We start from the raw sequence: 21,955 nt of genomic DNA, 5'->3' as shown, positions 1-21,955 counted from the left end.
GAATATGGATAATGATGTCCACTATCACCATTATTAGTAAACATTATTCTGGAAGCTCTAACAAATACAATAAGATAGGACAATGAAATAACCAGTATAAATATTTGAAAATAAGGATAAAAATCACCTAGAAAGGGAGCACCTGGCTGCTTCAGTTGGAAGAACATTTGACTCTTGATCTTGGAGTCGTGGGTTTAAGTCCCACATTGGGCGTAGAGATTACTAAAAAAATAAACAAACAAACAAACTTAAAAAAAATCTAGAAAGCGGAACAAATACTCATTTAAAAATCTTCCATAATTAATAAAGGAATTTACTAAGGTGGCTAAATGTAAAATAAGTATGCAAAGAGATAGAGAATACAAAAACCAGCTAGAAGTAGAAGTGAAAAAATACCATTTAAAATAGCAATAAAAAATACTTAAGAATGAATTTCACAGGAACAGTACAGGATCTTTAAGAAGAAAACAATAAAATCTGATGGAAAGACCTAAAACAAGATCCAGTCAAATGGAAAGAATATTCATGTTCAAGGATGACAAGATCTGATGTAAGAAAATATCAGTTCTCCCAAATTAATATATAAATCTAATGCATTTCCAATGAGAATTTAAATTTTTTTGTAATGGGTAAAATGACTTTGGAGTTCATTTATTCACATGGAAAAATAAATGTCAGGTAAAGCAAATTACAAAAAAAAATAATAGTTGACTTGCCTTACCAAATATGTTTAAAACACAGAACAGCCATAGTTTGTGGTTTGGGAACAGAAATAGATCAGAATAGGATAGAGGACGTATAAAAGATCTCTGCGTGACAAAAGTAATATTCAATTCCATGAAAGAAAAGGATGGCTTATGTAATGGCTGGTGCCAGTACAAGTGACCATCCATCTGGAAAATAAAGAAATTAACACTCCCTTGCACCATATATTATAATAACAAGTTCCAAATGAATGAAACACTTAAAAATAATGAAAGCCTGAGAAGAAAATTTAGGGAAACATATATATAAAATCTTGGGGCTGCATAGAGCTTTTTAAAAAAAATTTTTAAAAATGTTTATTTATTTTGAAAGAGAGATAGAGAGCAAGCAGGGGAGGGGCAGAGAGAGGGAGATAGAATCCCAAGGAGGTTCTGCACTGTTAGTGCAGAGCCTGAAACATGGCTCAAATCTGAGCTGAAATCAAGAGTCAGATGCTTAACTGACTAAGCCATCCAGGAGTCGTAAGATACAGAGAACTTTTAAAGCAGCTCAAGAAATCAAGAAGTAAATTAGGAAAAAGTTCTATTTGACTTCATAAATTCAAAAATGTTTTAATAGCAAAAGTGACTGCAAAGTCAAAAGACAAAAAAGACAGTTGGGAAAAATAATTAAAATTCACATGACAAATAAAAATCTAATCTCTAGCATATAAAAACTCTTACTAATTGATAAGGAAAAGACAGATGACTCAATGGGAAAATATGCAAAGCAGAGGAATAGGTAATCCCCAAACAGCAAATCTAAATGTACAGGAAAGACACATAGAGGTGCTTGGTAACTCTAGCAATCAGCAAAAGTAACAATGAAATATCCCTTGTCACACTCATCTGACTGGCAAGAACTAAAAAGTGTTAACTTCTACTATTGGCCGGGATGGGATGCAGGAGAAAAGGTACTCACACAGTTTTCCTGGGGGATATGGGAACAATTACAGCCTTTTTGTAAAGCAGCCTAGTCATATCTATTAAAATCCCACATAATTAAAAGCATGAATATGTAAGGCTCTATGTACCAAGCTGTTTGTTGTGGCATTGTTTGCAGTGGCAAAATAATGGAAATAGAGGGAATGTACATCAATACAGAAATGATTAACATAGGTCATTCACACCTCATGTATTGTGCAGCCATGAAAAATAATTTATTAGCTCTACACCCATTAACTTGGAGAGACTGCCATGAAAGAAATAAGATGCAGGGAGGTGTAGTGGGATACTACCATGACATGTATGTTCTGTATATATGTTTGCACATGGTGATATGAAAATGGAGAGAAGAGTGGAAGAACACCGGCAGATTGTTAACACCAACTGGGACTGGGGAGGAATGCTGCCACTCTCTGCTAAAGTGGCCACAACAACAAAAAAAACCATGAGTAACAATGATCCAGTTAAAAAACATTTTTTTAAATTAATTTATTTTGAGAGACAGAGAGAGGAGAGGAGGAGCAGAGACAGAGAAGGAGAAAGAGAGTCCCAGGCAGGCTCTGTGCTGTCAGTGCTGAGCCGACGCGGGGCTTGAACTCATGAACGGGGAGATCATGACCTGAGCTGAAATCGAGTCGGATGCTTAACCGACTGAGCCACCCAGGTCCCCCAACAATGATCCAGTTTTTAAAAAGAAAGTAAAATGCTCATGCTATAATGCAGGTGAAATAGCAGATACAAGTAGGTCCATGAACAATCATGTAAAACATTCAAGAGAAAGAAAGATGGGCAGGCAATACAATTAAATGATCATCATGGTTACTTAAGTGAAGGCATTAGAGTTGTCTTTTCTATGTTTTCCAAATTTTCTCTAATGTAGTTTTGTTACTTTTGTAATTAAATAAATAAAATAAAAATTCTTATTTACCCTATGTTAACCACACTCTTTTGGTTATGTCTTGAAATCCATGACCATGTGTACATATGTGAGCTTGATGATGTCCTAACTCTGAAAATGTGTAAATTTACACTATATCTATGATATATGAATGGTATTTTTGGTTTGTTTTCAATGACTTGTAAATTAGATAACTAAATCCCTAGGAAGTAGTTAGCCATAAAAACATGGCTTTACGTATTTCAAGCTTTTTTTCCCTCTAAACAGTAACAGAAATCACTTCTAAAAGTCATTTTCAAAGCTGTGTGGCTTTGGGCAGGTCATTTCTCTTCCACTCTCCAGACCTCAGTTGCTTCACCTATAAATGATGAAGCTGGATGAAATAATTTTCTCAGGGCCTTTGGCTCTAACATTTCATGATTTAATTTACATACATCATAGAATGCATTAGTTGTCAAACAAAGGAACAGCTGCTAAGGAGAAGAAAGTTTTCATCTCAGTAACACTCACATCAGCTGTAAAAGACATTCAGATAACTAGAGAAGATGCTCTACCCTGACATAATGTTCACGCTCGTGTAAAAAGGGTGTAAGATCCCAAAAGTATGTAGCCTTGATTTTCTTGATATCCCTCATTTATAAATTATTATATATTGATCAATCATTGGAAAGGATTAAAGTTCTAGCTGGCCGAAAAGAGGTCCAACATCCACAACACTGACATTTAATCGCATTTTGAACCCTCAGCTATGTGTCCAATGGTCGCTACAACCAGGCCACATTCAGTAAGCACCTCCAGTGTGTAGTCTGCCAGATGCTGAAAGTGGGAACAAGGTCATCCAGGAGCTTACTGTGTGATGTATTGGCCTTCATACTTGCTCAAGTTTTTTTTTTTTTTTTTAAATTTTTTTAATGTTTATTTTTGAGAGAGAGAGAGAGAGAGAGAGAGAGAGAAAGAGAGGCAGAGCACGAGCAGGGGAGGGGCAGAGAGAGGAGACACAGGATATTAAGCAGGCTCCAGGCTCTGAGCTGACAGCACAGAGCCTGATGTGGGGCTAGAACCCATGAACTGTGAGATCATGACCTGAGCCGAAGTCAGATGCTTAACTGACTGAACCACCCAGGCACCCCATCAAGTTGTTTTTTTCTTAAGATGATTTCCCTGAACTATATAACCTGTTAATAAAATCAATGGGTCTAAAGTAATTGATAAGATCCAAAAAAGAATATATTAAAAACTATACATTAAATTTTTTTTTATTTTTTAAACTTTATTTTATTTTTTAAGTTTTTATTTGAGAGAGATAGAGTGAGCAGGGGAGGGGCAGAGAGAGGGAGACAGAATCCCAAGCAGGCTCCACGATGTCAGCACAGAGCCTGACATGGGTCTTGAACCCACAAACTGTGAGATCATGACCTGAGCATAAATCAAGGGTTGGATGCTTATCTGACTGAGCCACCTAGGTGCCCCTAACTTTTTTTTTTATGTTTATTTATTTTTGAGAGAGTGCAAGTAGGGGAGGGGAGAGAGAGGAGAACAGAGGATCTGAAGCGGGCTCTGTGTTGACAGCAGTGAGCCTGATGTGGGCTTGAACTCATGAACTGTGAGATCATGACCTGAGCTGAAGTCAGACACTCAACCGACTGAGCCACCCAGGCACCCCAGTTAACTTTACCTTTTAAACTAGCTATTAACTTAGTATCTTCACTCTTCTGAAATTACATAAACCTCAAGTTGCCTCTAATAGCTGTGTTCATTCCAATCATTTTAAGTTAGCACATAAAGTAAGTCCAGTTACTTCACCAGTTCTGCCTGCTAACCCTTCCTGTTGATTTCAATGGGCAGGTCCAGAGAAGAAGGGGTGGCCTGATCCAGGGACAATGAAGATGGAATGCTGAAGAGTAAGGTGGAGGAAAGAAGCAACAGGCACCATGGAAAAGACCAAAACAAAGCAAGGTTAGATTTTTTCCAATGTCTTGCTTTAGATCTCAGAATTTAAGAAATGTAGGTTTCAGTCTTCTTTTGCCATTGTATCAAAACATGAGAATAAGTTGCCTTGGCTATTCTCATTTCCTTATTATATGATGACCACAAAGAGCACAGACTTGGTGCTGGAAAAGCGGGAAATGCTGTATCTATAATTTGGTGTGAGTTGTTATCTTATTTTTCTTAGCAATAACTTTGGGACTTGCTTCAGAGCAACCTGCTGAATAAGGCCAAGATACAGATTCAACTAATAAACATCCAACACCTTCTAGGTTAGCCTAGAAACATAAGTGCTCTCTCTTCTCATCTTTACCATATAGAATCAACCATACAGAAGTAGGTTCTGTCATCCTCTCCAATTTACAGATAAGGAAACAGTCATAGAGATGTCAGGCTACAATCACGAAGTGTCAAAGTTTGACCTGGGAGCCTGGACTTGGTTCCCATGTTCTGGTTCTTGCCATGGTACCAGGCTGTTGGGACATAGTATAAAATGGGCTAAGTAATCTTTACTCAGACTTGTGTGGAGAGTTGTGGTGATCTTAAACCATCTAGATTTTATAGGAACAGCCTTCTGTCTGTGTAAGCTCTGGGCTGAGGTTATGTATTATTTATTATTTATATTTATTTAGAGGTTGGCTCCTCTAAGGAAGGGTTTTCTGTACCACCATATCTTAAGTGAACAATATATACGTCCACACAACCAAATATTCGCAACCATGGCTTAAAAAAATTTTTTTTTAACATTTATTTATTTTTGAGACAGGGAGAGACAGCATGAACGGGGGAGGGTCAGAGAGAGAGGGAGACACAGAATCTGAAACAGGCTCCAGGCTCTGAGCTGTCAGCACAGAGCCTGACGCGGGGCTCGAACTCACGGACCGCGAGATCATGACCTGAGCCGAAGTCGGATGCTTAACCGACTGAGCCACTCAGGCACCCCAACCATGGCTTTAATCTATAAACTGCAGAGGGACACAATGGAGATATAGCTAAATGGATGAGCAATGAGCTGCATGTTTTACTTGGATTGTCCTTCTTCATGGCCAACCAGTGTGGTTCTGCAAGGTACACTGTAAGCCGATCTTTTTTCTCCCTAGTTTGTAAGTGGTTTTTACAACCTGCTATTTCCTTTGTATTTGCCCTGTGTTTCTCAGTCTTTAGTGTTGCCAATACTATTTTCTTTCTGCCTGCATCCTTCCCAGAATCTTTCCTTTGACAATTCCCTTCTACCAACCCTCTTGCCCAGGAAGACAGTAAGATTGCCTTAGGTGATCTAGGCAGTGACAGCAGGGGAGAGCTCAGAAGTTTGGCAAGGACATTGTACGCAGGCCTCCTGAGAACAACACAGTGACAACTAGACAAGTGCTGGGGCAGCCTTCCTAATTGTAGAATACCCTCTCAAGTAAACTTCCACCAGCCCCAAGGACAGGAGGGAAACCTTCATGGGCATTCCCTTCTGGCTGATTAATGAACATTCATCATTCAGTTTGGTTGCAAAACTTGCCCACTGTGGTAGGACATTTTTGTTTTGTGTTGTTGTTGTTTTACTACAAGAAAGAGTTATATCAGATAGATATGGTTTGGTCATTAGGATGTGAATCTAGAAACCACCTACACCAGCTTATGTTTTGTTCTTGTATCATTGGTTTCTTGTCATGCAGCCACAGATTTAAGATCCTAGAAGTCCCCTTATTCCCTATGTGTGTTTGTGAAGGGGATAGGGACAGAATGAGTCATGTCCATTGAACAAAGCTCTTTCTTCCCACAGGAGAGAATGAACATATACCGATGAATAATCCTTCCACACAGATTTACCAGGTAAAGACAACTTAGATTGTTTTGAACACTCCTATATGTAATAGTGATGACTGTCATTTATGTATAAAGTTTTCCAGCACTCAACAATTGCTTTCACATTTGTCATTGGTGTTTGTTTACTTAACAAGACTGAGGTAGGCGGGGCAGAGAGCACCATTCACATTGTACTTTTGAGCAAACTGATTTTTGAAGGACAACTTATCCAGGTTATAAATTACAGTGCTACCCGCTCCCCCCCCCCCCATCAACTCTGCTTGTCTTGCCTGTTGCCACCAGCACTATGGACATTAAACTGTGCAATAACATTTCCGTAAGAGAGAAGGAGAAAGCAAGGTCTGTTTTTCCTTAGTTTGCTATTTTAGCAGAGAGCATTAAGAACTGAAAGGGGGTTAACATTGCAAATGTTCAAATATGGTGACAGAAAAAAATTTAAGCTCCTTTTAAACAATGGAAATAATTTACAAGAAATATAAATTCTTCAAAACATTTTATAATATGTTTGCAACAAGGGTCGCATCGGTCTGCTTTGGCTCTCTAAACAGTGTTTATTTGGCTTCTATCTCTAAATGTAAATTTAAAGTAAAATTCTGTCCTTAAAAATCATGGAAGTTTATTCTGATATAATATGTAATATAAAAGCAGCTTGGGCTAGGAAAATCCATGCTCCTCTCTAGAGTTAAGGCACTGTTATCTGGAAAGCATGAGAAGGAAGAGACAATTGACAGGGCTTGGTGGAGGCTGGCAAAAAGGGTAATTTCAAGTTGGCCATAAGACTTTAAGCTTTGGTAAGGATAAAGAGTGGTCTCCTGAAAAGAGATACAGGAATCCAGAAGAGTGGAGAGTTTTGGGGGGAAATGTTATTTAGATTTGTTGAGTTTAAGTGATAAGTAAAGTGAAAATAACAATAGTTCCCAGAAATATCATGCAAGATATCATCGCTGTGTGCCGAGTCAGAGCAAGCCAACACAGGATTATGAAAACATTTTTGTAATCATATTGCTCCTAGACCAAGACCAGCAATGGAAAGGGGTAGAGGAAACAGCCTCATTTCAATTTAATACATATTTATTGAGCAGTTACTATGTGCAAAATCAACTGCTTGGCCTAATGAAAAATAAAACAGACGCAACAAACATTCACAATTGATTTTTAAATGTCCACCACCTGGAAAACATATACAATAAATAGCTCACACAAGGCAGGCCACTGGAAGGATTACACAGAGGCATTGATATGGGGGAGTGATGAATGAATATTGGCTGAAGGATTTCAATGAGGCATTTCAGGACAAGTTGATCATTTGGTAAGTGGGTATGGGGAAGGGTATTTCAAACAGAGGGGCCAGCTTGAACAAAGGCCTGGAAGCAGGGGTCAGTCTTTCCTCAGTGCTAATTTGATGCCTCACTCGTCTATGACCTTCAAATGCCTTCCCTGCCCACCTCCACTCTGTTCACATCTGACCTATGTATGCATTTGAATGAGTGTGAGTATGTCTTTAAACTGAGGTATGATTTAAACTCTATTATAGGTTTTATGTAGGTCACTCCCTGAATGTTGGCTAAATATAGCAGCAGCGGGGGGTGGCCTCATTCTCTTATTGTATCACAAATCCAAGTACATCTGTTCACAGTGGAACAAATGAAGCAGTGGAATGAAGTTGGTCTACATGACCTCTGTGATGCTGTGATTATAACCCCATCCTTGTTTTAAAAGAACGCTTCCTAAATCCCAGTCTGTTTACTCCAAGCAACAGTTAACCAAAAGAAGATGAAAGAGAAGTAAAGAAGAAGAGGAAGAGAAAGGAGGGAAGCAGGGAGAGGTTAACTATAATAGAATACAATTTACAGCACAAAGGGAGAGCAAAATATGACATTTGAAGCAAAATATGACATTTCAGCCGTTTTCTATGTCTTTATTTTATTTTCTTGATAGACCCCAATCCCTACCTGAAATTATAGCAAATATTAACTTGTTTCTTTCTTTCTTTTCTTTTCTTTTTTTTTTTTTTAATTGTGTGTCTCTTTCTCTAGAATGTAAGCTCCAAGGGCAGGGATTTAGTACGTTTTGCTCTCTGTTGTATTCTCAGCATAAAGTACAGTGCCTGGAATATAATGCATGTTCAATAAATATTAGTTGAATGAATGAATGAATATCTTCAAGATGTGTATATTGCTTTGAGCCAAGAGATCTGATGCACTTATTCAGTCTGGTGCCAAATGATGTTTGGAAAATTGTCTGGTTCTTTTGGGGAAAATTGTCTTGTTCTTCTTTGGGAAAAAAAGAAAAGAAAAGGAAGACATCCTTACTTCATACCCCAATCAAAATAAACTAAAAAATGGATTAAAGGACTAGAAATAAAAAAAGTCAAACCATAAAAGTTTAGAACTAGTGAATATTTATCTTGTATCTGGATGTGAAATGTCTTTTTAAGTAAAACAGCACTGGAGGAAATCACAAAGTAAAGGGCTAGAGATTTCACCCACATCACAATTAAAAATTTTCCCAACATAAATATATTTTTAACAAATTCAAAGGCAAATAACCAAATGGGAAAACTTCTTACAAGAAAATATCGTAAGGGTTTAATGATATAAAAATAGTTGATACAAGTCAGTAAAAAAAGGAAACTTCAGAGATCTCAGTAGATTAAGGGCAAAGGACACAGACAGTTTACCAAAGTAAAATTACAGATGGCTAATAAATAGAAGATTGAGGTTTTCAAAGCTGACAACAATCTAATTAGCAAATAATGAAATAATATTTAGTTCTGATGAGTGTGTGTAAATTGGTGGAAGCTTTCGTAAGAATTATTAGTTAAAATACAGTGAAAGTATTAAAATGTTCATACCTCTAATTGGCTCTCTGTTCTTTGGATGGACTTGACCTCCTTGGTGAGTAAGGAACATTGACCCAATCAGGTCATGGAAGCCAACAGGAGAACGAGCACTACTATCTCCCAGTTCGTTCCAGAAGTATTACCAGAACAGGTGAATCTGTGTGGATACACTGACTGTCCTTAACTCACATTCCTTTTGATTGGAATCCAATCCATCCCAATTCAATCTCATCCTTTGTCCGCTGTACATAGGCCTCTCAAAGTTTACCCAATCTCTTTTCCAGAGTCAGATTGTGTTGCTTCAGACTGATTACTTCCGTTTGCACAAGGATTCTTTAAAATAACAGTCCATTAACACGAGCAGTGCTGGTGGAATCTGCCAGTCAAGGCAACAGATGTGGTAACTGCACCATTTAGACCAGCTCAGCTCTTGCCTAATGATGTGAATTCCAACTGTGGTTTTGGCTTACTTGTAGGGATGTAAATCCTGTAGCTTCCTCCACTTATATTACTTATGTTTTATGTATTTTATCCAAGACATGTTTTTCTAAATACACTAATTTAGCCCTTTAGGTCAAATACTGCCTAACATCCTTAAACTCACAGTAATTTCATATTTAGGAATTTATCCTAAGGCAATAATCTGAAATACATACAAAGCTTTAAATAAAAAGCATTATATGCCAGCACTATCTATAATATTGAAAAGTTATTAAAAGTTATAGATTTCCAAGAAGACTGAATGGGTAAACTCTGGCACAACTACAGGATGGAATACTGAGTGGCCATTAAAAATAGACAGAAAACATTTTGAAGGCTATAGGAAAAGGCTTATAAGAGTGTTGGGCAAAAAAAGGAGGGGCAGAATAAAAATATATCTGTAGGGTGATTTCAACCATATAAATGTCTGCACTTACATTCATAGAACAAAGCAGAAGGAAATGTGCCAAAACATTCGTGGTTATATTAAAGTAAGGAGATTCGAAGAGATTTTTTTCTTTTTTCTTTTTGTCTGTAATGAAAAGAATTTAAGCAAATGAATTATGTGCCAAAAGGACCCCTAACTGAAAAACCATGGGAACCAGTCCTACAGCAATAGGTTTCATCATTAAAATTGTCATTGTAAGTTTCCAGGATTTGTAAGTCCTATTTGAGCCTCAGTCTCTTTTTGCCATTGGGGAGTATCTTCTAACACCAGAGAAATTAGTTCTACTAGGCCTGTGGTGCATTCGGGGATGGATAAGATAAATATCCAGCATGCCACACTTCACATCAGCTTCCATTAAGAATGGAAGAATGGAAGTAAGAATGACATTAAGGATCAACTTCTATAGGGAGTGTAGAGGAGTAGATTTGGGAAATTTGCTCTTGACCATTCGGGCAACTTGCTGCCCACTTTGTGTTTTAAATTATTACATTTATGGGGATTGATAAAGAGGCCTAAAATTAAGAATATGAAAGCTGGCAGAAAGACCACATTTCCTCTCTATAAACCCTGGTTTAGGGGGAAACCAAAGAAATTATGTTGGCATCCTTGCCAGCATGTGCTGCTTCTCACAGAGCCTTTAGTCAGGTGTCGAAGGAATTCAGCCTGCCTTCTGGAGTTTTTTCAAATCTTGACATTTATGACTCAGCAGGGTTCTCAAGGCACAGGCCCAGTCCCCCGAATTTGCCCCATAGTAGTCTTTGACCTTGATAATGGGACAGAATGAAGAACAAGTCTGTGTAAAAAACAAGTTGGAACAATTTGCATAATGTATGAGAATTTAGTCTGAGGGATCTTTGGTGGAAAAAAAATTGGAAGACATTGATTAAAATTCACCTTGAGAAGAGTTAAGAAGCCAAGAAAGTAAAGAAAATTGAGAAACAGAAATTAAGAACAGGAAATAGGAAGAATTCGGACTCCTCTCCCCTATTTCTTTGAGCCTAAGAAGCCCTCTGTGGTACCCTAGGCTTCGAAGTACAAGTCTTCCCTGAACCTGCCTCCAGTGGGAGCCCGTCTCCAGCGGCAGGATGGAGGGATCATAACCTCTCTAGAGCAGCTTCATGAAAAAATCAACGAGATGAGGAACGTGTTCAACTCGCTGGAGAACAAGGTAGACACCCATTTCTAATCCTTGGGGTGGGCTGCGGGCTGTCAAACAAGAGAGTTGAAGAGACAGCAGAAAAAAGATGTTAAGTCCATGTCCTGGGAGTATTTTTCATTCACAAAGGAATGGCCAGTTGGTACTGGAAAACCAGTCCATAGCAGCTAAAGACATTGAGCCCCACGCATCTTAAAAGTGACATGTGTCTCAGGTGTGTGATTGTGCTCACTTTTGGCATCTCCTCCCTGTCTGATCAGTGGTTGTGAAGCCGTTTATAAAGCAGTAGTGTTACTTCAGTGGTAGGTACCCAAGGGGCTCAACGTAATATATGGGAAGGAAATGGGCTCATAGCTAAAATGGTTTCAAAATTCCCAAAGTCCCCATACAACCTGGCTGTTAGGGAAAACTTAATTTTTTTTTTTTTTTTTTTTTTTGAGAGCTGGGGTTCTACAGGTGAGGAAAAGTCCTTTCCCCCGAGGATCCTACTGCTGCATTTTGCTGCTGGGGAAAACTCTACACATCCACCTAAGGGAGCAGTGATAATGAAACCTATTTCTGTCGGATAGTGGTTCCCTTTCTTTTCAAAGAGGAAACCTGAGAGAATTTCAGAGCACCTGAATGAATGTCAGGTTTCCTTCCTTCAACTTTAAAACTTGCATAAATTTTGCTTTGATATTATATACTGTTGATTTTTTTAAATTTTGTTCACAGAAGATGAATTTACATAATGAGAATTACCAGATCAAAAGTAGTTGAGCTGGTGATTCAATCCATTCTGATGACTAGATTAGGATGTGTACTAAAATCCATCACGAAGATTAATTAAAATGAAAAATGATTGGAGTGAAATACAGATTGCTCATGTTGTTTCTCCGGCTTCCAGCCCTGAACATGTGGCAGATCCTGTTTTTTTCCTCAGAATGATCTCTTTGGTTCCTCTACTTCCTCCCTATTCCCAGCCCTTGAAAGAAACCTTTGCGAGGCACAGTGAAACACAAACCCTGTATTTTTAAAATGTGGTGTAGGAGACCAAATCACTTTATAGTGGGAGGTGTTTTTGCAAGTTGGAATAATTTGGATAACCAGATTCTGAAAATGTTTAGAAATACACATTTGAAGGAGTTTTGTTAATTTTGTGAAAAGTTCTGTTTTAAAGACAGATCTGGAGCTAAGAGTTCCTCTACTTAGCAGAGTGTAAGGTCATAAATTTCAAGAAAGTAACGTTTTTATCTTATTGTTATTATTATCTTAACTTTCTGTCTGTTGAAATGCTTTTTTCATTTGTTCAATAAAAAAACCTGAACTGTAGAAGTGCTCCATTTTCTCCACATTTCTGTTTGTGTTTAACTTTTTGATTTGCCACTTCAAGGGGGAGAAGAATTAAAATTTCTTGAACACGTTCTATGGACAAGCATGCACTGTAGCAGAAAGCTTATCTACATTTATTCATTAATTCTCCACACAGTCCTGTGAAATAGGTGTTATAGTAATTATTTTATGTATGAGGAAACTGCTGTGAAGAGGTTAACCAACTTGCCTGAGGTCTTACTTCATGTAGGAGAGAGCTAGGATTTGTACCCTATCAGACTCCAGAATTGACACCTTTGTCATGGTGTGGAAGTTGACAACAGAAATCCAATGTGCACACTCCTACACGACCAGGCTTGACTCTTGGAGAGAATTCAACATCACTGTCAACAACGTGCTGAACTCCTACCATTTTATCTGTTTCCCACCACTGCAAATGCTGTTATCTCCTTTTCCATGACATCATTCAACTATCTACCTACCTATCTATATGACTTCCTCACCTGCAAAGAAATTCTCAGATATGCTTAGTTATTACTCTTTTTATTATTTTTAATTGTTTAAGGGGAAAAAATGACTGAATTTCTTCATTTTCTTATACCACTAGGGGTAATATGACCTATCCCTTCTTTCATGGAATTGAAAGGGTTACTGGATCAAGATTCTGTTTCACATGCATATGTTGCTTTTCAAGTAAATCTCACTTTAAGCAAAGGTGTTAGAAGAAACAGTAGCTGGCAGGAACACTTGTAAACTTAATTAATTGCTTGCTTGCTTGTCATAATCAAGCTTCAGCATGTGTTGCATATAAAAGACCCTCTTTTCCCTAAATGAATGGGGCCAAGTTTGTCTTAAGTTGTCAAAACTTTAGTTTACCGGGCTGTAGATTTTCTATATCCTGGTTTCTTAAAAAAAAAAAAGGAAAATTCAAGGGTTCAGTGGTACTATTTATAATAGTTAATAGCATACTGAACTTACTCTTGGCGATTATCATTTAGTTGCAGGCCTTGGCCTCTGAACTGAAAACTGGTTTCACAGAAGCAATGCAAGAACTGTCCAGAATTCAACATGGCGAGTATGCTTTGGAAGAGAAGGTTAAGAGTTGCCGATGTTCCATGGAAGAAAAAGTTACTGAGATGAAGAATTCGTTAAACTATTTCAAGGTAGGCCCCTCTTCTATTTCCCTGCTAAACAGAAGTTCTTGGTCTTAGTCACAGAAGTAGAAAATATCTTTTCACGTAGCAGGCAAATATAAGAATTTTTCCTCCTGGTCTATTCATTAATTATCAGGCAAAAAATATCTATTTCATGCTTTTCTTTCTTGTATCTCTGTGTTAAAATTATAGGCCACAGTAGAAGTAAGATGCTCATCTCTCATTCATTCATTCATTCAACAAATATGTATTAAAATATGTATTATATACCATGTTATATCCTTTTATCTCTTCTACTAGATTAAATATGTATCAATTCCTATTTTTTAGGAAGAGCTGAGCAATGCCATGTCAATGATTCAGGCCATCACTTCCAAACAGGAAGAAATGCAACAGAAAATTGAACAGCTTCAGCAGGAAAAGCGAAGAGAATCTCGGAAAGTTAAAGCCAAGTGAGTGTCTTATAAAAAACTGGTGAAAGGCAAAGCCATAAGCAATGGCTTATCCAGTGGCATCCAGAACACCTTCCCTGCTATCAGTATACAGCTAACTGTCTATATACTGGTGGAATCTGTGGGTCAGCATGTGATGGAGGTTATAGAATCATAGAAGTTGATTGATATTTGGGTGCCTAGGTGGCTCAGTCAGTTAAATGTCCGACTTCAGCTCAGGTCATGATCTTGCGGTTCATGGGTTCGAGCCCCACATCAGGGTCTGTGCTGACAGCTCAGAGCCTGGAGCCTGCTTTGGATTCTGTGTCTCCCTCTCTCTTTCTCTGCCCCTCCCCTGCACATGTTCTCTCTCAAAAATAAATAAACATAAAAAAATTTTTTAAAAAGAAGAAGTTGGTTGATATTAAAGATGGATGGTGATGATTACATGGACTCAACATAATAGGAAGTGGAATGAAAATGATAGAAGATGGTACGTAGAATTTATTTAAACTGTGAAAATGTAAAATAACAAAGATGAATTTTAAAATAATAATTGGTGTGTTAAGATACTGGGGTCACCAGTGATTTTCTTTTTTTATTCATTTTCTAAAATTTCTCTAATGCTACTAGTTTACTTCTACCATTGAAAATTAATGTATGTTAATAGCTCAACCAGTCTGAATCAAAACATATGCGGTAATCATTGTCATGTTTTTAACTTATCACGTTTTAAATAGAAATATGCCAATAATAACTGTGTGACCCTGGAGACTGGCTTATTGTTTTTCGTTGAAGATCTGCTGCTTCCCGGGACCTTTTGTGTTGTTTTGTTAAGAGAATGTACATCATCCCAAGCAGACTGTCGCCATGGCAAACTCTCAAGATCCTGATGACAAGGAAGCCAGTAACAGAAAAATAAAAATATAGGTGGTACGGTTAGGATGTGATTTATACATATTTGAAATCTTTCCCCAGCTTTGGCGATGAAGTAAGTTGAACCCTAAAAGTTGCTAATATATGTTTTTAATTTACAAAAACAGCAATTTTATATGGTTCAACCTAATAATTTGGAATTTTTCTTGGATTATTCTGAACTGATTCTCTTCTGAACCTCTCAGGTATTAACACCCTTTGTTTCCCTTCCCCAGGAAAACTCAAAAAGAAGAACATGGCTCACAGGCGGGGCCTGCTCAAGCACAAGGAAGTCCTTTCCGTTCAATCAATATCCCTGAACCTGTTCTTCCAAGTGAAGACTTTACAAACCTTTTGCCTTCTCAGGCCTATGAAAAAGGTACATTTTGCAAATCATATTGAAAAAGCCAACCTTTCCCCTGGATTCCTAGAGCTTAAGTAATAGTGAGCATGGGTTTATGTCTTCCATCCTTATCTTATTTAATGCTTATGTATTTATTTTGGGGGGGGGTGGTGAGGGGCAGAGAGAGGGAGATAGAATCTCAAGCAGGCTCCACACTATCAGTGCAGAGTCCAACACGGGGCATGAACCCATGAGCCGTGAGATCATGAGCCTGAGTCGAAGCCAAGAGTTGGATATTCAACCGACTGAGCCACCCAGTGCCCCTGTCCTCCATCCTTATTACAGGAAAATGATGTATTGCTCAAAATTTTTCCTCCAATAACTGGAATTTAGAAGAATCCAGAGCATCCTAAGAGACCAGGAGATCTGCCCAATTTGAAAGATTTTCTTTTGTGCTCGCTTCGGCAGCACATATACTGAAAGATTTTCTTTTTGGGGGGCGCTGGATAGCCAGAGCTGGTGCTGTCCGTTGGCTGACAGTCACTAGCACATCTCTGATCTGAGGGATGATAGAACAGATGCTAGAAAACTGTTCCTGGGCAGTCCTAAAGAAACTGGCTTTCCATCCAGTTCCATCTATCTGTAACCATGTCCAGTTCCACGTTTGCTACACTTCTGTATGCTCAGCAATGTCCAGCAAAGCACTTCTACACAGGAGAGTGAATGTAGACATTAACATTGTTTAGAGGAATTGTCCCATCTGTCTCTCTCTCTGTCTCTCTCTCTTGATCTCTCGTTTTTGTTTTTGGTTTTTTTTGTCACATCTAGAAAATCTCCAAGAGTCTCAAGGGCTTCTGAACCAATTGTAAGCTCCTCAGTGGCAGTGCTGGTGGGTCCTACCCTTATGGCTGAAGGAACAATATATTCATAGACAGTAAATATGTTCTGCATAATTAAATTTAAAAATCTAAATCAGGGGATGCCTGGGTGGCTCAGTCAGTTAAGCAACCAACTTAGCCTCAGGTCATGATCTCAGGGTTTGGGGGTTTGAGCTCCGCATTGAGTGAGCACAAGCCCTGCTCTGGGCTCTGCACTCTCTCCCCCTCTCTCTGTACCTCATGGGATTCTCTCTCTCTCCCTCTCTCTCTGCCCCTCACTCACAAGCGCTCTCTCTTTCTTTCATTAATCAATCTAAATCAGATGGCTTTTTAAAAATTTTTTTTTAAACATTTATTTATTTATTTTTTGAGAGACAGAGAGAGACAAAGCGTGAGCAGGGGAGGGGCAGAGAGAGAGGGAGACACAGATTCTGAAGCAGGCTCCAGGCTCTCAGCTGTCTGCACAGAGCAGACAGGGCTGCTGTCTGGGCTCGATGCCCACAAATGCAGGGCTCGAACCCACAAACCATGAGATTATGACCTGAGCCGAAGTCCAGGGCTTAACCAACTGAGCCACCCAGGCGCCCCTAAATCAGATGGATTTTACTCAGTATAACTTCTAAGTATGGATTTGCTTTTATTTCTGTAAGTTTTTTTTGTTTTATTTTTGTTTTTGTTTTTGTTTTTTTACCTCTTTGAGTAGTTACTTTTGAGACCAGTAGGTGCAGCTTGGCAAAACTCCCTGATCCATCTGGGGAATGAGGGGGTTCGTCGCAAGGGGTTCTATTTTCTTTGCTCCATGTCATGAAGAACATGATGTAAAAGGATGATCTTATTAGGAAAGAATACAGGACAGCCTTGGAAAGTAGAGGGCAGATCAATGCCAAGTGTGGGGAAGTTGAACATGTTCACAAGACAAAAGGTTTAAAATGATAACTTGCGAAGTGCTCGATGGAGTTCATTTAGCTGCGTGATGGTAACCCTCCTTCCCCCACTGTTATAACAGAGGTAGCTTATATAACATAGTTGATTCATAGCTGCTGCTATGACTCTTTTAGGAGATTGCAGTCAAGGTGTTGACTCTTCCACTACCCATTCGTCTTTCCTCCTATCCATCCATCATCCCAGACACTGACTTAGATGGTGGGAGATAGTAGTGAACAAAACAACAAACACTCCTGCCCTCCTGGAGCCTTTGTTCTGAAGGAAGCAGACAATGAACAAGATACATAAAATATGTAGTTTGTCAGTGATAAGGGGGAAAATAAACACAGGTGTAATTTTAGAGAGGGTGCCCGGTAAAGACCTGAAGGAAGTGAGGAAGTGAGCTCCTGCATACCACAGGGAAGAAAGGGAACAGGTCCTGGTGGGAACACAGCCAAGATTTCAAGGAAGAACAGGAGCAGTGGGGCTAAGGCAGAGTGAACAAGGGAGACAAGGGGAGATGGGGTTTTAAAAAAAGAAGGAAACACCAGGCAGGGAAGGGAGCAGATATTTTAGAGCCTAATGGTCATTATACAGCCTCTGGCTTATGGGAAGCCATTGGAGGGCTAAGCAGAGAAGTGACAGGGTCTGACTTACATATGAGCAGCGTTGTTCCCGCTCTTCCCATCATCACCATCCTCTCCATCATAGTTAAATAATAATTTAGCTCTTACTGTGTATAGGTTACACATAATAACTGATTTAATTCTTACGGTAGTCTATGAGGTAAATGCCACTTAATATATCTTTTTACAGATGGGAAAATAGTGCTTGCCACTATATTGAGATTTTATTATTATTTTTTTTACTGCTCTCTCTCAGTAAACTGTCAACTTTGAGTCTGTCCCCAATGTCTGGCTCATAGAAGGTGCCAGCCCATGTTAGTGGAATGAGTACTGATTGAAAGCTTTCCTTCCTCTGCAGCTCAAGAGTCCCGATCCATGCATGTAGGAGACAGTAATGTGAAGGGGATGATGGGTCCTGGTAAGTGGCTCTGTTTTTAGTTCTCTTCTCTTCTAGCAAGTATGCCCTTTCCCTGCTTTTACCTTTCCTGTTTCTACTCCCTCAGTCCCAAAGCAGGCATGAAAGAACTCAGGCAAAGAGAAAGCACTATGGTTACTAAGAATCTAAGATGAATGGTGGAGTAGGTCAGTGACTCAGTTAAACCCAAGGAGCGAGAATGGGTCAGGATGTTTAAGACAAAGCCAGAATCCTTGGTTCTTTCTGGCTCATTTCAATTATCAATGAAATAACATTCAGGGGAAACCTACAGATGTACATAGCATGACCTAAGTTTTCTGTGGACACATTTTATAGTTTACTTAATTTAAAAGTTATTTACTTAATAGACAATTCACCAGTATTTTATAAATTATTTCATCTTCCCTCCCTCCATTCCTCCTTCCTTTTTGCACCTTACCATTATCAGGACCAAGGAAGACAAATTCCACAAAAAAACATTGTGTTTGGCATCTTTCTTCTGTATTTTTTTCCTCTGGTGTGCTCACCTAAAAGGAAGGAGATACAGGGAGTCAACGTATACTATTACAAATTAATATATTATTATATAAACGTTTTAATTTTTTTTAATGTTTATTTATTCTATCTGAGAGAGAGCAGAGCCTGAGTGGGGGAGGGGCAGAGAGCAAGGGAAACAAAATCCGAAGCAGGCTTCAGGCTCTGAACTCTCAGCACAGAGCCTGTTGCAGGGCTCAAACCCGCGAACTGTGACATCATGAGCTGAGCCAAAGTCAGCGCTTAACTGACTGAGCCACCCAGGCACCCCTATAAATTTATTTTTTAAAGTACCTTAGTTAGTAGAAACTACATACAAAGAATAAGGATGTATAGGCCAGAAACAGACAGAGGTGATCCTTTGTTAACTGTGGAAACTTTAATCCTTAGTTGATGTACTTAATCCTCAAGTGGAGGGGGTAGGTATACCCAAACAGGGGCATACTATTTAACCGTTAACAACAATTTTTTTTTTTTAAACTCAGATATTGATGGCAGGTGCTATTTTTCAGGAATGAACCCAACAACTCCTGAAGCGGAAGAAAACCTTAAGCCTTGCCTTTCGGCTGATATCCAGCCCAAGGGCCATCTCTCATCTGGTGTGTGGAGGCAGCCCAAGGATGGTAAAGAATGGGGAGAGGAATATGTCACGAAAGACCACCCAGATAAACTCAAGGACGCTGGCCAGCCCAGGCACAGTTCTCTGGAAAATGTTTTATGCGAAACCTCTTTAGCTGGTAAGCCCTAGAGGGGAATGCAGGCCGAAAGTTTGAAGAACAGGAAGCCTACAGGCTACAATTCTTGCAATTTAGATTCAGTGGAGGTATGAGACCACCTGGTCTCCAGTTTTCTTTTCAGATGAACACTAAAGCCTGTAGAGGGGAAGGGATTCACCTGAGGTCACATGGCAGGCTTGGGACCACCACCTTGATTCTGGGGATCGATGACATCTAGAAATGCAGTGCTTTGGGAGAAAAAAGGCATAAAGGTGGTGGAGAAGAGGGCAGAATTTTGTGAACTCTTTTGTCAGTGACGCAAAATCTTCCATATGTGCATCTTGGATCGGAAGTCTGCCACTAAAATACCAGATACTGCATCAAGGTCTGTCTTCCCTCCCTCCCTCGTTTCCTTCCTTCCTCTCCTTTCTATCACTAGTTGCTACTGAACACCTATTATATGGCACATAATGGCATCTCCCTCTGGCTATTTTGTGGAAAGTAATTTTCAAAAATTAATTTTTATTATCAAACACATGAAAAAATAAAGAGTACCGGAAGGTTTATTATGAAGAAAGCAGCAACCCCTTTAAATTGTTTTCACAGTTCCTTCTGGTACTTGCTTCTGTGTTTTGAAACCAGTTTATGCTGCTATTTTTTTTTTATCAGTACTTTACTGAGGGTGAATTTACATAAAGCAAAATTCACAAAACCTAAATTTAAGCTTATTGACTTTTTATGTATGTATGTATGTATGTATGTATGTATGTATGTATGTATATCCCCTTGTGATCACTCTCTGGATCAAGATATATAATATTTCTGTTACCTCAGAGAGCTCTCTCATGCACCTGAAGAACCACTCTTCTGACTTCAGTCACCATAAATTAGTTTTGTCTGTTCTGGAACTTCATATGGAGGGAATAATACAATGTATACTCTTTTGAGTCAGACTCCTTTCTCTCAATACACTATGTGTCTTTCATTCAGTAGTTCAATCACATGGAATATATTTACCACAATTTGCCTATCTATTTTCCTGTTGATGGACATTTGGACTGTTACCAGTGTAGGACCATTATAAGCAAAACTGGTACGAATATTCTCATCTAAGTCTTTTTTGGATGTATGCCCTCATTTCTCTTGGATGTATACCTAGAAGTGAAATCTCTAGATTCTGGGATAGGATTATGCTTAACTTTGAAAGAAAACATCAAACAGTTTTCCAAAGAGGTTGGGACATTTTATACTCCTACCACTAATATCTGAGAGTTCTGGTTGCTTGACATCCTTCCCAATATTTAGTATGGTCAGTCTTTGAAATTTTAGACAATCTCATGGGGGTGTAACTGGTATCATATTGTAGTTTTAATTTGCACTTTCCTGATGACTTATAATGTTGAAAATCTTTTCGCATGCTAATTGGTTATTTGTACACCTTCTTTTATGAAGTGCCTCTTCTTATTATCAGTTACTAGGATTTCTTAATATATTTTGGATATGAGTTCTTTGTTAGATGTATGTGCAGAGAATATTTAATTCTAGTATGTGGCTTGCTTTTTCACTTTCTTAATATTCTTTTGATGAACGGATGCTCTTAACTTTGATAAGGTTTATCAATTTTAAACTTAAATTTTTTTTAATGTTTATTTATTTTTGAAAGAGAGAGAGAGACAGAGACAGAGACAGAGACAGAGAGGGAACAAGTGGGGGAGGGGCAGAGAGAGGGAGACACAGAATCCAAAGCAGGCTCCATATGCTGTCAGCATAGAGCCCAACCTGGGGCTCCAACCCCCGGGCCATGAGATCATGACCTGAGCTGAAGTTGATGCTTACCTGTCTGAGCCACCCCAGCACCCCAGTTTTAAACTTTTTAAATAGATCATGATTTATGTGTCCTTCCAAGAGATCTTCACCTATCCCAAAGTTGTGAAGATATTCTAGTTTGTTTTCTTCTAAAATCTTTATAGTTTTAGCTTTCACATTTAGATCTATTACTTATCTTTTGTTGTTGTTGTTAAGTAAACTCTACACCCAACATGGGGCTCAAACTCATGACCTTGAGATCAAGAGTTGCATGCTCTACCAACTGAGCCAGCCAGGCGCCCCAATCTATTAATCTTGAATAAATTTTGATGTATGGTGTGAGGGAGTCCAGGTTCTTTTTTTTCCTCATGTGATTATTCAGTTGCTTCAGCACCTTTTATTGAAAATTATCTTCCTTTCCATATTGAATTGCATAGAGAACATCAAGTGATCACATTTGGGTGGGTCTAATTCTAGACTCTATGTTCTTTTTATTCCAATTAGCAGAGAATTTACATCTTGATAGTATTGAGTCTTCCTATCAAAGAACGTGGTATATGTCTCCCTTTACATAGGTCTTCTTTAATTT

The 21,955-nt window shown here is 38.7% G+C and overlaps 1 protein-coding gene across 16 annotated transcripts in view; it reads left to right on the top strand.

The window, feature by feature from the left end:
* Nucleotides 1-21,955, top strand: part of ARHGEF33 (Rho guanine nucleotide exchange factor 33) — a 118,026-nt gene that overhangs the window by 21,285 nt on the left and 74,786 nt on the right. For 13 of the 16 annotated variants that reach the window (XM_019446809.2, XM_019446848.2, XM_019446793.2 and 10 more), the window contains 8 exons: nucleotides 4,432-4,542; nucleotides 6,344-6,393; nucleotides 11,182-11,325; nucleotides 13,623-13,787; nucleotides 14,109-14,230; nucleotides 15,361-15,503; nucleotides 18,254-18,313; nucleotides 19,357-19,581. In XM_019446809.2, coding sequence (XP_019302354.2) covers nucleotides 4,518-4,542; nucleotides 6,344-6,393; nucleotides 11,182-11,325; nucleotides 13,623-13,787; nucleotides 14,109-14,230; nucleotides 15,361-15,503; nucleotides 18,254-18,313; nucleotides 19,357-19,581 — 934 coding nt within the window. In that variant the 5' untranslated portion in view covers nucleotides 4,432-4,517. The remainder of the gene's footprint in view (nucleotides 1-4,431; nucleotides 4,543-6,343; nucleotides 6,394-11,181; nucleotides 11,326-13,622; nucleotides 13,788-14,108; nucleotides 14,231-15,360; nucleotides 15,504-18,253; nucleotides 18,314-19,356; nucleotides 19,582-21,955) is intronic. The other 3 variants (XM_019446880.2, XM_053890990.1, XM_019446889.2) reach the window with 1 other exon arrangement.

This window comes from Panthera pardus, unplaced genomic scaffold (assembly GCF_024362965.1).
Source record: "Panthera pardus isolate Hobbes unplaced genomic scaffold, ASM2436296v1 HiC_scaffold_26, whole genome shotgun sequence".
Taxonomy (NCBI): Eukaryota; Metazoa; Chordata; class Mammalia; order Carnivora; family Felidae; genus Panthera; species Panthera pardus.
This window is presented reverse-complemented; position numbering and strand designations above follow the sequence as displayed.